The sequence below is a fragment of the Chelonoidis abingdonii genome, chromosome 14 (genome assembly GCF_003597395.2).
Source record: "Chelonoidis abingdonii isolate Lonesome George chromosome 14, CheloAbing_2.0, whole genome shotgun sequence".
Taxonomy (NCBI): domain Eukaryota; kingdom Metazoa; phylum Chordata; order Testudines; family Testudinidae; genus Chelonoidis; species Chelonoidis abingdonii.
Window position 1 is genome coordinate 38,718,993 of NC_133782.1, and position 12,861 is coordinate 38,731,853.

Genomic DNA, 12,861 nt, shown 5'->3' on the forward strand with positions numbered 1-12,861 from the left:
CCTAGCTGAAGTGTGTCATTGGTGTCTTAAAAACTTTCTTTCACCCAACCAGAGAGAGCAGGAATGGGGCCTTGCGGTTTTGGTGGCCAACCTATCATCACGAAGCATGGCTAGCCGAATTAAACAGCATATGAAAATAGGACACTGAAATGGTTGTGTGAAAAAATGAAATTTTGAATGTTTTGTTTTGTGCATTTTGAGCCGGACCGAACTTTTATTTATTTTCAGTATTTTATTTTATTTTATTTTTTCCTCTCCCACCCACAAATATTTAATTATTTATTATTATTGTGATACTGAATGAAGGTTGGAAAAACCCCATAGAAGGGTACCTGGAGAGCATTGCTGAGATACATTGGGACAAAAGAAAGACTTGCGTCTTTCCAACTTTTTGGAAGATATTGAAAATGAACACTTCTTTGAATGACCAATGGCACTTGAGGGAAAAAAATCCATTTTTTAAAAAATAAAAAAATAGTCTTGTTTGAACAATTTTCTCCACCTTTTCCAGTACTGGCCTCTAGTTTGGATGTTGCGTGTGTGAATGATCCAGGGTTGGGGGAGGATAATGGGGTGGTGGGCAGGATACAGGGAAGCTGGGTTGAGCCATAAACAAAATTAGAGCTAAATAAGACCACGCAGGCCTGGAACCTCAGAGGTGTTTGGATGCCTAACACCCATTGAAATCACCAGGAACCTAAATGCCTTTGTGGATCTGGGCCCCTAGCTCTTCCCGTGAGCAGGTCTCAAACTGCTTTACAAAGGCGGTTGGGATCATTAGCCCCAGATGGGGAAACTGAGGCATGGAGAGGGTCCATGACTTCTCCAAGGTCACCCAGCAGCAGAGCTGGGAACAGAACCCAGCCATCCTGAAGTGGAGGCCTGTGGGCTTGCTGCTAGGCCACACTGCTTCCCCACAACTCACAGCCGCTGAGTCAGGCACTCCCAGGGCCTGCGGCTCTGCAGCGCCTTCATTGCAGAGCCTGTTAATTTCACTTCCTTTCGTGTATCCTCTGAACTCAGTACAGAGGTGATGCAAAGATCTCCAGCACTGAGTTCCCTCCTGACCCTTGTCATGTGGGGCAGGCACTGAGTCCGCCAGGGCAGGGAAGGTCTCTGGTTGCAGGGGATGGGGCTGTAGCAACTAGAGGGCTGTAATTACACCAAGACCCACTGTGACACCCAAATCCAGTAGCTGTGGGGCAGATACAGACCCAGTCAATCTGTGTATCTCCACCCTCTCCTCCATCTGGCTCTCTCTGTCTTGTAATGGGCAGTGCTGGCCAGCGCTCCCCAGTACCAGGAGATGCCGTGTTGCTGATCCCTGTCTGGCTAAAGGCCAGATTTGTCTGAGCCAGAGGCATGAGAGAGATTCCCAGAGCTGCCATCAGATGCCCTGAGTCCCTCCACCCTGACCTGCTGCAATAACATTCCTTCAATAGACTTGTCCATTCCAAGTCCAGAAGGGATCACGGTGCTCTTTCCATCTGATCCCTGTGTAGCCCCAGCCCTGGGACATCCCTGAGCTAATCCCGGCTTGAACTAAAGCAGAGCTGTTAGAGAAACGTCTCAGCTTCAGTCACATTGTAATGGATGGAGAATTCAGCTCAGCCTTTGGCAGCAGCATCTCCGAGCCTGATCCAGACCCAGCCAACAAAGAGATTCGAATGGCCAGTTCCCAGGCAAACTCATTCAGATCCCCAAGGCTGGAAGCTCCGGCCTGTGCAGTGCGGGAGAGAAGAGAAGATGGTCTGATGCTTCCCACTGGCTGTCACCTCTCCAGCTCTAGGAACAGCTCAGGATTATCATGATAGAAACCTTCTCACCTTCACAGGGTTTCCTTCTCTGTGTAAGGAGAGTCAGGATGAGCTCTACCCTGACATCTGGTGGTGAATTGTGGCAAGTGTGCAAAAGAACTTCAGGGGTTGATCTGGTTTGCATAGGCACACCCACCCTGCCTAGCATGAGTGCACAGCAGTCCAAAATGGTCACTTTGACAGCTGTGAGATCCCCAGTTTCTCTGTTATTGGGGCAGGAGGAATAAAGTGTTGTTACCCTGATTATGTGAATGAAGGACTATGAAACTGCTTTATAACAGAGGGTCTCACCATCAACTAAGTAGAACTCGCTAGACAAGGGATATAGGTTCCAAAACCCATTGAATTAGAGGCTGGCTTAGGTATTGGTATCTCCTGGTGTGAGTCTTGCTTGAGGGCTTAGAATGCTAATTACACTGCCTCTTCTTTCCACTATGAAATAGCAGAGTTAATTTTGATTCTATTAAGGATCTAGTTACAGGCTGCTGTGCTGAATTCATTTTGTGCCAATGGTGCACCAGCACTGAGGCTCCCCTACTATGAGAAGAAATAACTAAAGAGGTAAGATCCCTGAGTGCTGTGTTGACTAGTTGGGGAGCCTGAAGATATATTGCTCAGCAGCTGGCAGAGCAGTTTGTGCAATGGTGAGTGGAGCTGAACAGCTTGTGGGCTAGTTGGAGTGGCTCGTGGGATGGTGAGCAGAGGGGAGCTGAGCTGAACAGTTTTCAGGCTGGTTGGTGTGGCCTGTGGGATGGTGAGCAGAGTGGAGCAGTTCGTGGGACAGCGAGAGCAGCTCACAGGATGGCTGGTGGAGTGGAGCGACTCATGGTAAAGGCTGCAGCAGAACCCCATGGAGAGGCGGGGCAGTCGACCTTGGACCATGTAAGATGCCTCTTAACACTCTGTGTGCCCCTTTCTCCTGTCCACCCAGTTGTGGGGGGCGGGGTGTAGAGCTCTTCAGATAAACTTTTGAACTCTGGAGCTGCACTGACCAGGGACAGAGACTTTTAGGTTGTTGGACTTTTGGGGAGATTTTTGGGTGCTGGACTCAAGGGACTCTTGGGATGTTGGACTTTGGAATTTTGGGGTGATCTTTTGGGTGGCTGGACTTAAGACCCTGAGGGGAAAAGGACACTGCCAAACTAGTTTGGGGGTGGGTCTTCTGCTCATGGTTTGTGTTATGAATCCTGTGCCCCTCCCCCTCTCCTTTTGTCCGTTTGATCATTGTGAAATAGATTATAAGACTTGATTTTGACCATCCAGTCATGGGAATCATCTCACCAGGTTCCAGTCATATGAACTAGACCAAACTGATGCTCATAGATGAGCAGTTCCAATTCCTCACGTTTGTTCGAAAGGGTCCTAGTATTGAGGTACAGGCAAGTCAAGAATTTTTTTTCATTGTTTCTTTGGGTTCCTTGGTTAATTTTGTTCTTGATTTTGTGCTGGGAGCTCATTTCTTCCCTCTTTTTACCCACCTCTTTGACTATTAGCTTAACCCCCTCTTAACTCCTTGAGCCAGATTGTGCCCAGGGAGTTTGATTTCCCTTCTCTGGAAGTGGAGGCCATTAAAACTCTGCAGCCCCATAGATGTGGGAGACCAGGTCAATGATTTGGAATATATCATAAAATCCTCACTGATAAAGTTTGCAGATGACACAAAAATTAGGGGAGTGCTAAATAAAGAAGAGGACAGATCACTGATACAGAGACAGCTTGGACCTGTGGTAAACTGTGCACAAGCAAATAATGTGTTTAAATACAGATAAATGGAAATGTATACGGTGATGCTGCACCCCATATTCTTCATAGAGATATTATGATATGATTATGACATAGGTATGATGTATTTTATGCAAGATAAGTCATGTGAGGTGTCAATGGAAAAGTTATGATTTGCTGAATGTGATTATCCTATTTGTATGCATGTATCATTTTTGTATCTGAAGTCATGAATATTGACTACTTATCTATATCTCACATGTAGTTACACCTGGGCAATGCCCACGAGGCAAAAGGCTCTCAGTCTAGATGGCTGGCTGGGAAGGACCCCTTCAGGTTAATGAGTCATTAGGAAGAAACAATAGGCCTAAGAAAAAATGTATCTCCCTTCTGGGGACCCTTCCGGAAGATGCAAGTAGGATGTTGAAAAATTGGAGAGGGATCAGAGGAGAGCCGCAAGAATAGTTCAAGGTTTAGAAAACTTGCCTTAGAGTGAGACATTCAGGGAGCTCATTCTGAAGCTTAACAAAGAGAAGGTTACCTGGTTCCTTGATGACAGGCTCTAAATATCTAGAGGCAGTAGTCAACAATGGGCTCTTCAGTCTAGCAGAGGAAGGTCTAACGTCATCCAATGGCTGGAGGTTGAAACTTGAAAAATTCAGACTGGAAATAATGTGCAAATGTTTAAGTGTGAAAGTAATTAACCATTGGAACAATTTACCAAGAGTCTGGCACAGCTGATTTTTGAATTAAGATTGGGTGTTTTTCTAAGGGACCTGCTCCAGGAATTCTTTGGGGGCAGGCCCATGGCAGGGGTAAGACAGGAGCTCAGACTAGATGATCACAATGGTCACTTCTGGCCTTGGAAGCCATGAATTCTTCTCAACTGCCCCCCGCCCTGAGTGTGGGTGTGAGCTGGGAGGAGAGATGTGGGTCAGAGAGACCAGATCCCCCCATCTATAATAGCATCATTTCCCATAGACCCCTTGTCATAAACAGATAGTAGGAGTTAATAGAACAGAAGTAATTTATTTCTCTTTTAACTGTAAAGGGTTAACAAGTCCAGTAAGCCTGGCTGTCACCTGACCAGAAGACCAATCAGGGGACAGGATACTTTCAAATCTTGACGGAGGGAAGTTTCTGTGTGTGCCGTTAATTTTGGTTGTTGTTCTCTCTGGGGGCTCAGAGGGGCCAGACGTGCAACCGGGTTTCTCTCCAATCTCCCTGATACAGGCTCTTATAAGTTCAAAATAGTAGAGTACAGAAGAATAAAGTGAGTTAGGTTATGTTTGTTTTCTGATTTGCAAATGTGCATTGTCTGGAAGGAGTTTAATTGGTTATTTGGCTGGAAGGAGTTCAAATGTATTTTTTGCTGAAAGGGATTATTTGTACTTGAATACTGTTAGGCTGGGAGGGATTCCCGTGTCTATAGCTGGAAAAACCCTGTCCCAGTCCATCTTAAATTACAAAGATAATTTTTATGTTTTGCTCGTCGTTATAATTACGTTCTCTGAAAGATCTTCGCGCCTTCTCCCCGCTCACCCCCACGAACCCACCCTAGCTTTTGAGGTTTTCTTATCTGGTGTGCAGACACCACAAGGGGAACGGGCGTCTGGATTCGACCAGGGATTGTGGGAGAAGGAGGGAAGGGGGAGAGAGAGGATGTTCTCTCTGTGTTAGGATATCTTTCTCTCTCAGGGAGAGTCTGGGAGAAGGAGAGAGAAGAGGGGAAGTGAATTTTCATTCGTGTTTTTGTGATTCAAGGAGTTTGAAATCAAACAGTAATCTTCAAGGGTAACCCAGGGAGGGAAGCCTGGGAGAGGCAATGTGGGGAAAGGATTTCATTTCCGTTGATGTAAATCCAAGGATCTGGGTCTGGGGCTCCGTGGGCAAGGTTTTGGGGGGACCAGAGTGTACCAGGCACTGGAATTCCTGGTTGGGGGCAGCACTACAGGTTCTAAGCTGGTAATCAAGCTTAGAGGAATTCATGCTGGTACCCCATATCTTGGACGCTAAGGTTCAGAGTGGGGAATTATACCATGACACCCCTTGATAAGGTGGTGGGAATAATGTGTCTGATTCTCAATGCTCCTGAGCCAGCCAAGCCCCCTGCCCAGGGCAGACAGGGGCCAGCATCCCCAAAGGGAAAAGATCCCATGTCCCATTCTCTGCTCCCCTGAGCCAGACAGTGCCCACACCTCCTAGAGATGAAAGAGATGAAAACTGGTTCTACATAGCATAGAGGGGGCACTCAGGAGATTTTGAGAGACAGAAGCTTATGTGTATGGGAATAGGTGTGTGGAGAGACACAGATTAGATAGATAGATAGATATAGGCTAGTTCGATGGAACGATGGGGATGAGGATGGGAAGAGGCAGATCAATTTCTTGTCACTAGAACTATTTCAAACCTGTCCCATTTTTGTCCCAGAATTTGAACCTCTGGAACCTAGACAGCCAATTGCTCAGATTTCTTTTCTCCTTGTAGTTCTCTTTCTGTCCCAGCAGGCAGGGACTCCTCCAGCCCTGAGGGGGTTAATTCCCCCCTGGCACACGCCAGATCCTCCTTCTGCGTGAAATCACTGAACCCAGGTGTCCTGGGTCCCAGCGTAGTGCCTTAACCACAAGCCCAGCCTTCCCCTGTAAGGACCAATTCCCTCCTGGCCGTGGCAGATGCAGTGGCTACTCTGGATTTCACGGCTCGGGTTCATGTGGCAGTACCCGAATCACTCTTTTTTGTAACTTTATTTTATTCATTGCTGGCTATGAAGCAGGGAGCGAAATGCAGCAGGCCACTCAGCAGGGCAGGGGAAGTGGCAAGGGGAAGATCAGTGCTAATGTTTGATCTGCGATCAGTTCAACGTAGCCGTCGCTGTGTTGCCTTCCCACTGTCATTGCTGGCACCGGGAACAGGAGTGTCTGGAACAGCAGGTGGCCACACAGGGGGAACAAACCCATGGGAAAGGCCCAGTGAGGACAGGTCAGGCTTCAGTTTCAACAGCAGTAAACAGGTCGAGGTAAGAATGAGGATCGTCCATGAACCGTTACTTGAGCGGCAGACACGGAGGAGAGCTACTAACCTTTGAGTCCAGCATTCAACTCGAGTCTGTTACCTGGGAGGAAATAACTCAGCAGTTTCCCCAGCAAAGAGGTAGTCTAAGGGTTAGGATTTCCAAGGAAGCTGACGGGAGCTGGCCTCAAACCTGGCTTCTAATTCCCCTAGGCTCCCTACCTTGATGCTCATGGGTTGGGGACTGCCTGAGTGTAACAAAGGCTGGGGGAGGGGGCTCAGCCTAGAAGGGCTCCACCCCTCTGCAAAGCAGGCCCTACGTCTGGGCCTCTCCAAAGGACAAAAGTGGTGCAGCTCTGGCCAGTGCAGTGATTCCCGGCTCTGCTCAGGGCTCCAGCATCCTCATCATCTTCTCTATCCAGGGGATGAAGGTGGAGACTCTTGTGTACACTCCAGGGGAGGCGCTCTTTTGGGATCCCCAGGAAACGATGCCCTGGGCTCTTTTCCCACACACCAGGGGGCTCCCAGAGTCGCCCTGCAAAATTAAACAAGTCACAGTTGGAGAACAGCTCAGTGAGTCGTTTCCTGCTGACGTGCAGCTCAGTGATACCTCTGGTGCAGCTGGTCCCAGTGTCACCCCACAATGTCCACTCAGCTGTCCTGAAACTCCACAGCCCAGCTGGTCTAAACACCCCACCCACTCCCCTGTCCAGCTGGTCTCTGCCTTCGCCTGAGACAAGACCAGTCCTTTTCACATTCATTTGTACAGCACCAAGCACAGTGGGGCCTGATCCCCTATTGGCTGCTCATAGGCCCAACTGCAACACCAAAAGCCTTATTCATAATAACGATTTATCAAGGGAGCTTGAAGCCAGAACGAGATTCACCATAAAAGAGGCTTTGTCCTTCTTCAGATCGCCCACACACATCATGGTGGAAGCATCATAGTCATAGTAGGTCACATCAGGATTTTTCAGACACACGTCATCCTTCAGCACCTTCAAATTCACCTCCTGGAGTGTGATGGTTGGGGCCGATTTACTCTGTCTGCTGGTGCGGCCCCAGCCGGCAACACTGCATTTGGTCCCTGGCTTCACTCTCTTGTTGGTGCGTGGCAGGGGGATGGTTTTCACCCATTTATTCAGCTTCACTGTCTTTGCCAGCTGAGCGACAAGAATGATGAACATCAATGTAAGGGTCACGCTCATGGACACCCATCCACACCCTGTCCCAGCAAAACCCCTTGACCATGTGGTCACTGGGGACAGGGTGATGGGCTGAGGTGGTGCCTGAGGCAATGTGAGGTCACGGAGTGGGGGAGTGATGGGATGGGGGTGGTACCTGCAGCAGTGTGAGGTCACTGGGGGAGGGGGTGATGGGACGGGGGCGGTACCTGCAGCAGTGTGAGGTCACAGGGGGCGGGGTGATGGGATGGGGGTGGTACCTGCAGCAGCATGATGTCATTGTTAGTGGTCTTATTGTCATATTGTGGGTGGAGGATCTGGCGACGGACAGGGATCTCTTGTTGGCTCTGTTCCTGTTCACTAATGTTATGGGCTCCCAGCTTGACGGTGATCTCGCTGTAAAAGCCAAGAGCAACCAATGGGGCATCAATTGCAGGAGCGTATGTGAGGTGAAGTGTGGGCACCTGTCGGTCTGATTCACGAACAGTGATATGGATGGGGCAGGGCACCCTGGGGCTGTCCCCCTGAGCTGCTTCACTTCCCCCTTGTTCTCCAGGACCATGGGTCTCATCTCTCCTGCACCCTGGAGAACAATCCCTGCCTAGATCCATATGGGGTCTATGCCCTGCTCCCCCCAGTCCAGAGCCCTGCAGAGCTGTCCTGGGGCTGTGAGCCCCTCCCTGCCTCGATCTGGGCAATGGACCAGAACCCAGCTAGTGTCAGTGGCCATAGCTCCATTGATTTACCCATCGTTAGATCTGGACCATGGTTTGCAGAAGACCCTAGAGACATACTGATGCCCCCTGAGCAGATCAGACCCCTGGGCTCTGCTCTCCCAGCCTCTCCTACTAACTGCTTCTTTCCTGCAGCCCACAATGGCGCCAGAGCTCCTGGCTCCCCCATCACCCACTAACCCTGACCTGCCCCGACATCCCCAGCACAGAGGCACTTACTCTCCCTTGCAGTGAGCGGCCGTCAGCACGAAGTTCTTCGACACCAGGAACCCTCCACATATTTTAATATACTGTCCGTCTTGTATTTGCAGATAGGCCATGTAGGGTCTGGAGTGGGGCTTGGCAGTTTTTCCTCCAATGATCTCACCTGCAGGGGGAGACCAGGTTCATCTAAAGAATCCCATCATCTCCCTGGGCCAGTCTGGGACTGAGCTCCCCATCCCAAAGGGGAGTCTCCACAACATCATCTCACCCCTGTGATGCTCTCCCTGGGGGATCCCTGGGTCTGGAACCCTGCCCCCTGCTCAGCTCTGCCCCACACTGGACACCCCGTGGGGCTGGAGGGTAAATCTACAGCTCTGATGTCTCTGGATGGACAATCGGTGCCAAACGCACCAGGAGTGGGTCAGTAATTGCCCTGCCTTGAGCTAACGGCTTTGGGGGCCAACCTCACCCCAGCTTATGCCTCACCACTGGGTGATGAATGGGTCTGTTGCTCGATGCTGAGCTGCTCAGTGCTGGTGTCACTTTTTTTGCCCTTCCCAAGCTCTTCCTTAATGTGGGCAGTGGGTGACACTGATCGATATCAGTGCTGGGGGAGACACCACGCCTGGATCCCCCCTGACATTATATACCCCTACGTTAAACCCATTACAGGATGGAGATCAACTCTGCCCAAAGCATGCCTTGGGAGGGCTCTCTCGCCACACGTTTCTGCAATCTTACTGGCTGAGTTACTTTCAGTCAGGATCCATCCCCCATGCTGCTTCCTTTGTGCTTCCAGTGTTGTGTGTGCCGTGGATAGAGAGAAAGGGAGAGGTCATGTGGGAGGGGAGGGGTCTGCTCTCCTTCTTACAGGTCTTTCTTCTTCAAGAATCATCTCCAGCTGGGATTAAGAAGACAGAAAGTCTGCGCAGACAGTAACATTGAGCTGTTTCTTTGTCAAGATGTAAAATTTTCACCCACATCTTTCCTGCCCAAGAATGGCCACTTAACCAGGTGATAGTCCTTTTAATTACATTTACTCCTGGTTGAGGCATTGGCTAGCTATTTGTGTCTAGGGAACTGGTTTGTGGTTGCCCCCCAGACTTGAAACATGTCTGAGTAACTCCATGCAATAAAATAGTATAATTTTACATGTCACACATATTTTACCAAAACAAAAATGATCAGCAAATTATGAGTTTTCAGATGATAACTCATAAGGCATGCTTTGTGTAAAATTTATCATAGTCCTGTAAAAGTAGTAAATATATGGGTACAAATTGTCACAGACCCCTAGATACCACCCACTGAACCCAATCCCTGAGACCCCCCCATTCACCCCAATGTCCCAGGGGCCCTAATCCCAGCTGTACTTACCAGCCCAAGCCCCGGGGCATAGGAGAAAGGCCATGGGGAGCAGGAACAAGTTCTGGGCCTGCATGTTGGAAGTCAGTGCAGCGACGGTGAATCTGCCTCAGGCCTGCAGGCTTTATAGACTCAGCTTGGAGGGGATTGGGGGTGGGGAGGCAGGAAACCTCAGGTTCATGCACACACTCATCTAAATGCAGGGCTCAGGCATCTCAATTTCCAACCACAGGCAACTACATGAGCTGGGGGGAAGGACAGGCCATGTGTCAGTTGGGGATCCTGTACAGCTGGCTGGATCCTGCATGGCTGGGTCCCTGCACAGCTGGGTGGATGATGCACTGCTGGATGGAGAAGACACCGCTGAGTACTCCTGGGATTCGAATTCACTTGGCTCCATCCTTGCCCAGCTTCCTGCCCGTGTCTCTGTGATAGGGGCTGTGGGTGGCAGCGACTGATCTCAAGTGACTGATAGGAATGTGGCCCTTTGATCTTTCTCATATTGGCCCAGCTGTGAGCAGGGTGGGTCCGGGCAGACCAGCCATTGGCCCTGATCACAGCACCCACAGTGGGAAGGTTTCTCACAAGCCCCTCCACCCTTCAGGGAGTCTGTGACCACATGAAGGGGATGTGGCAGCATCTGCGCTGCCGTACAGCTGGGAGCTATGACTCTGCAGCACCACATAGGAAATGACATAGCACAGCCAGCAATATAACCCAGGTGTCCTGGCTCCCATCTCTCCCCCCCTTAACTGCTAGACCCCATAATCCTCCCAGAGCCAGGGACAAGGCACAGGAGACTTGGCCCCCAACCCCCTCCTCTTCCTCTTCTCTAACCATTAGACCTCACTCCCCTACATTACCAGGGATGGAACCGAGGAGTCCTGGGGCCGGCGCCAGTGTCCCTCTCATTCTTCCCACCCCTCTGCCGAATGAATGTTGTTATGTGCACCAGTATGGAGTTGAGGTGTGGCACGACCCTTGGTACTGGTGCACATAGCAACGTTCACGTGGCGGGGGTGGGACAAAGGTTTATGAGTGTGGGAGGGGGCTCAGGCCTGAGGCACAGGGTTGGGGTGCAAGGATGTGAGGGCTCCAACTGGGGGTGCAGGCTCTGGGGTGGAGCTGGGGATGAGGGGGTTGGAGTGAAGGACGGTGCTCTGGGGCTACTGCGAGGAGAGAGGACTCCCCCCAGCGCTCTTCTCACAGCAGCAGCCGGGGAGCGAGGAGGTGCCTCCCTCCATCATGGCAGATCCAGGGCTGGGGCTGCAGGAAAGGCGCCCCTCCCCTGGCCCTGGCAGTTTTCAACTGGGGCTGGGTTGGAGCAGGGGGAGGGTCGCAGATCCTGGTGCCCCAGCCGCAGTAGCTCCGGACTCCCCCGGCCCCGGCTGAGTTCAGGCCAGAGTAGGAGCACCCTGGACTCGGCTGGGTTCAGGTTGTGGCAGAGTAGTACCCAGGGGAGGGGCACCCCATCAGTGGCAGGTCCAAGCAGGCGCTGGGTTCCAGCCACTCCTCCCCCACCCATGGCTCATTGGAGGACAGGCTAGGTTGGGGCTAGGGAAGGGGCGTCTCTCCCCTGGCTGTGGCACGTCCCCAGGCAGGTTCCTTGAGCACCTGCACAGTGCTAATAGATGGCTGCGCGGCTTGCAGGAAACTTGGGGACTCCTGGCTCCCAGCTCTCTGTGGTTGCCAACAAGCAAAGTGGTGCCAACAAGCAAAGTGTTCACTGTCCTTCACAAACCACTCCAGTCTCAGACCAGACAAACTCACTACTGCTCAGACACCACTTCCCTGGGCTTTAACTGCATGAGAAGGCTTCACTGAAAGCCAGTAACTTGTCAGGCTTCATGATCTCTGCAAGCTGTGCGTATGGATGGCTAATGTCCTTATCCTGACACCTACGGTTAATGGTCTTGGGGTGATCCTCCAGGGAATCTCATGGCTTGGGAATGGCCCATTCATGCAGGAGTGAGCTGGCAGCTCTCACCCCCACCCCCGAGCTAGCCAGCGGTGGACTACACGGTGTGACACTGGCAGTCCCAGGCAGCTGGCAGTAACTGAGAACTAACAAACTCATAGCTGGAGACCAGACTGTTCACCCGTGTGTTAGTTTCACTCAAAAGAGGGACGAGTCTTACAAGAAAGTATTTAGTGTTCAGACTCTATGAAATGCTCAGAAGTACTTCCCTGCATTGATCTCACATGCAGTGTCTGTGTTCCAGGCTATAAGGAAAGATGTACATTTTGCTTTATAGCACCAAAATGTTTTCTCTGAACATGAGAACCAGGGCACTGGAATTTTCCCTCCATCCCCACCACACACATCCAGAAGGATGATCAAAATCAGATGTGCCATCACGGGCCATCACATTAAAAAGGATTTTTGAATGGACCTCTTGCTAATGGAAAATGCTGCCTGCAAAAAAGTACTGTGGGTTTGAATGTTGAATGGAGTAAATAAAAGGAAGCCACTGGTCAATTTTTTCACCAACACAGACTCCTTCCTTAATTGTGTCTTTCTGGGCATATAGTAAAGTCTTCTGCAACAATTCTTATTCCTAGGAGAATTCTTTGCCAAAAGAAAAGTGCCAAAAAGTTAAAATTTCTGCACACAATATTTTAAAATTCTGCAAAAATTTTGTGTATTTTATTTGTCAAAATAAAGCAATATATTCATGCCAGTTTTAATTATTTTGGTAACTTATTTCAAAATATCTGTCAGCCAGTATGTCTGTAAAAATACAGAGGGAAAAAAAGATTCTGGTAAATTCCTTACTAGACATATTATTATGGAACTTCTTTTCCCACAGAAAATACACACTGCAA

At 50.1% G+C, this 12,861-nt stretch overlaps 1 protein-coding gene across 1 annotated transcript; it reads right to left on the reverse strand.

Moving 5' to 3' along the window:
* Nucleotides 1-6,902: 6,902 nt before the first annotated feature.
* Nucleotides 6,903-10,118, reverse strand: LOC116830781 (granzyme H-like). Its single transcript, XM_032790427.2, has 5 exons — nucleotides 10,048-10,118; nucleotides 8,686-8,833; nucleotides 7,993-8,128; nucleotides 7,436-7,711; nucleotides 6,903-7,083 (listed from the first exon to the last, which is right to left on the reverse strand). Exons 1-5 carry the CDS (start codon nucleotides 10,109-10,111, stop codon nucleotides 6,934-6,936), a joined length of 774 nt encoding a protein of 257 aa, XP_032646318.1. The 5' UTR covers nucleotides 10,112-10,118; the 3' UTR covers nucleotides 6,903-6,933.
* Between the last annotated feature and the right edge of the window lie 2,743 nt (nucleotides 10,119-12,861).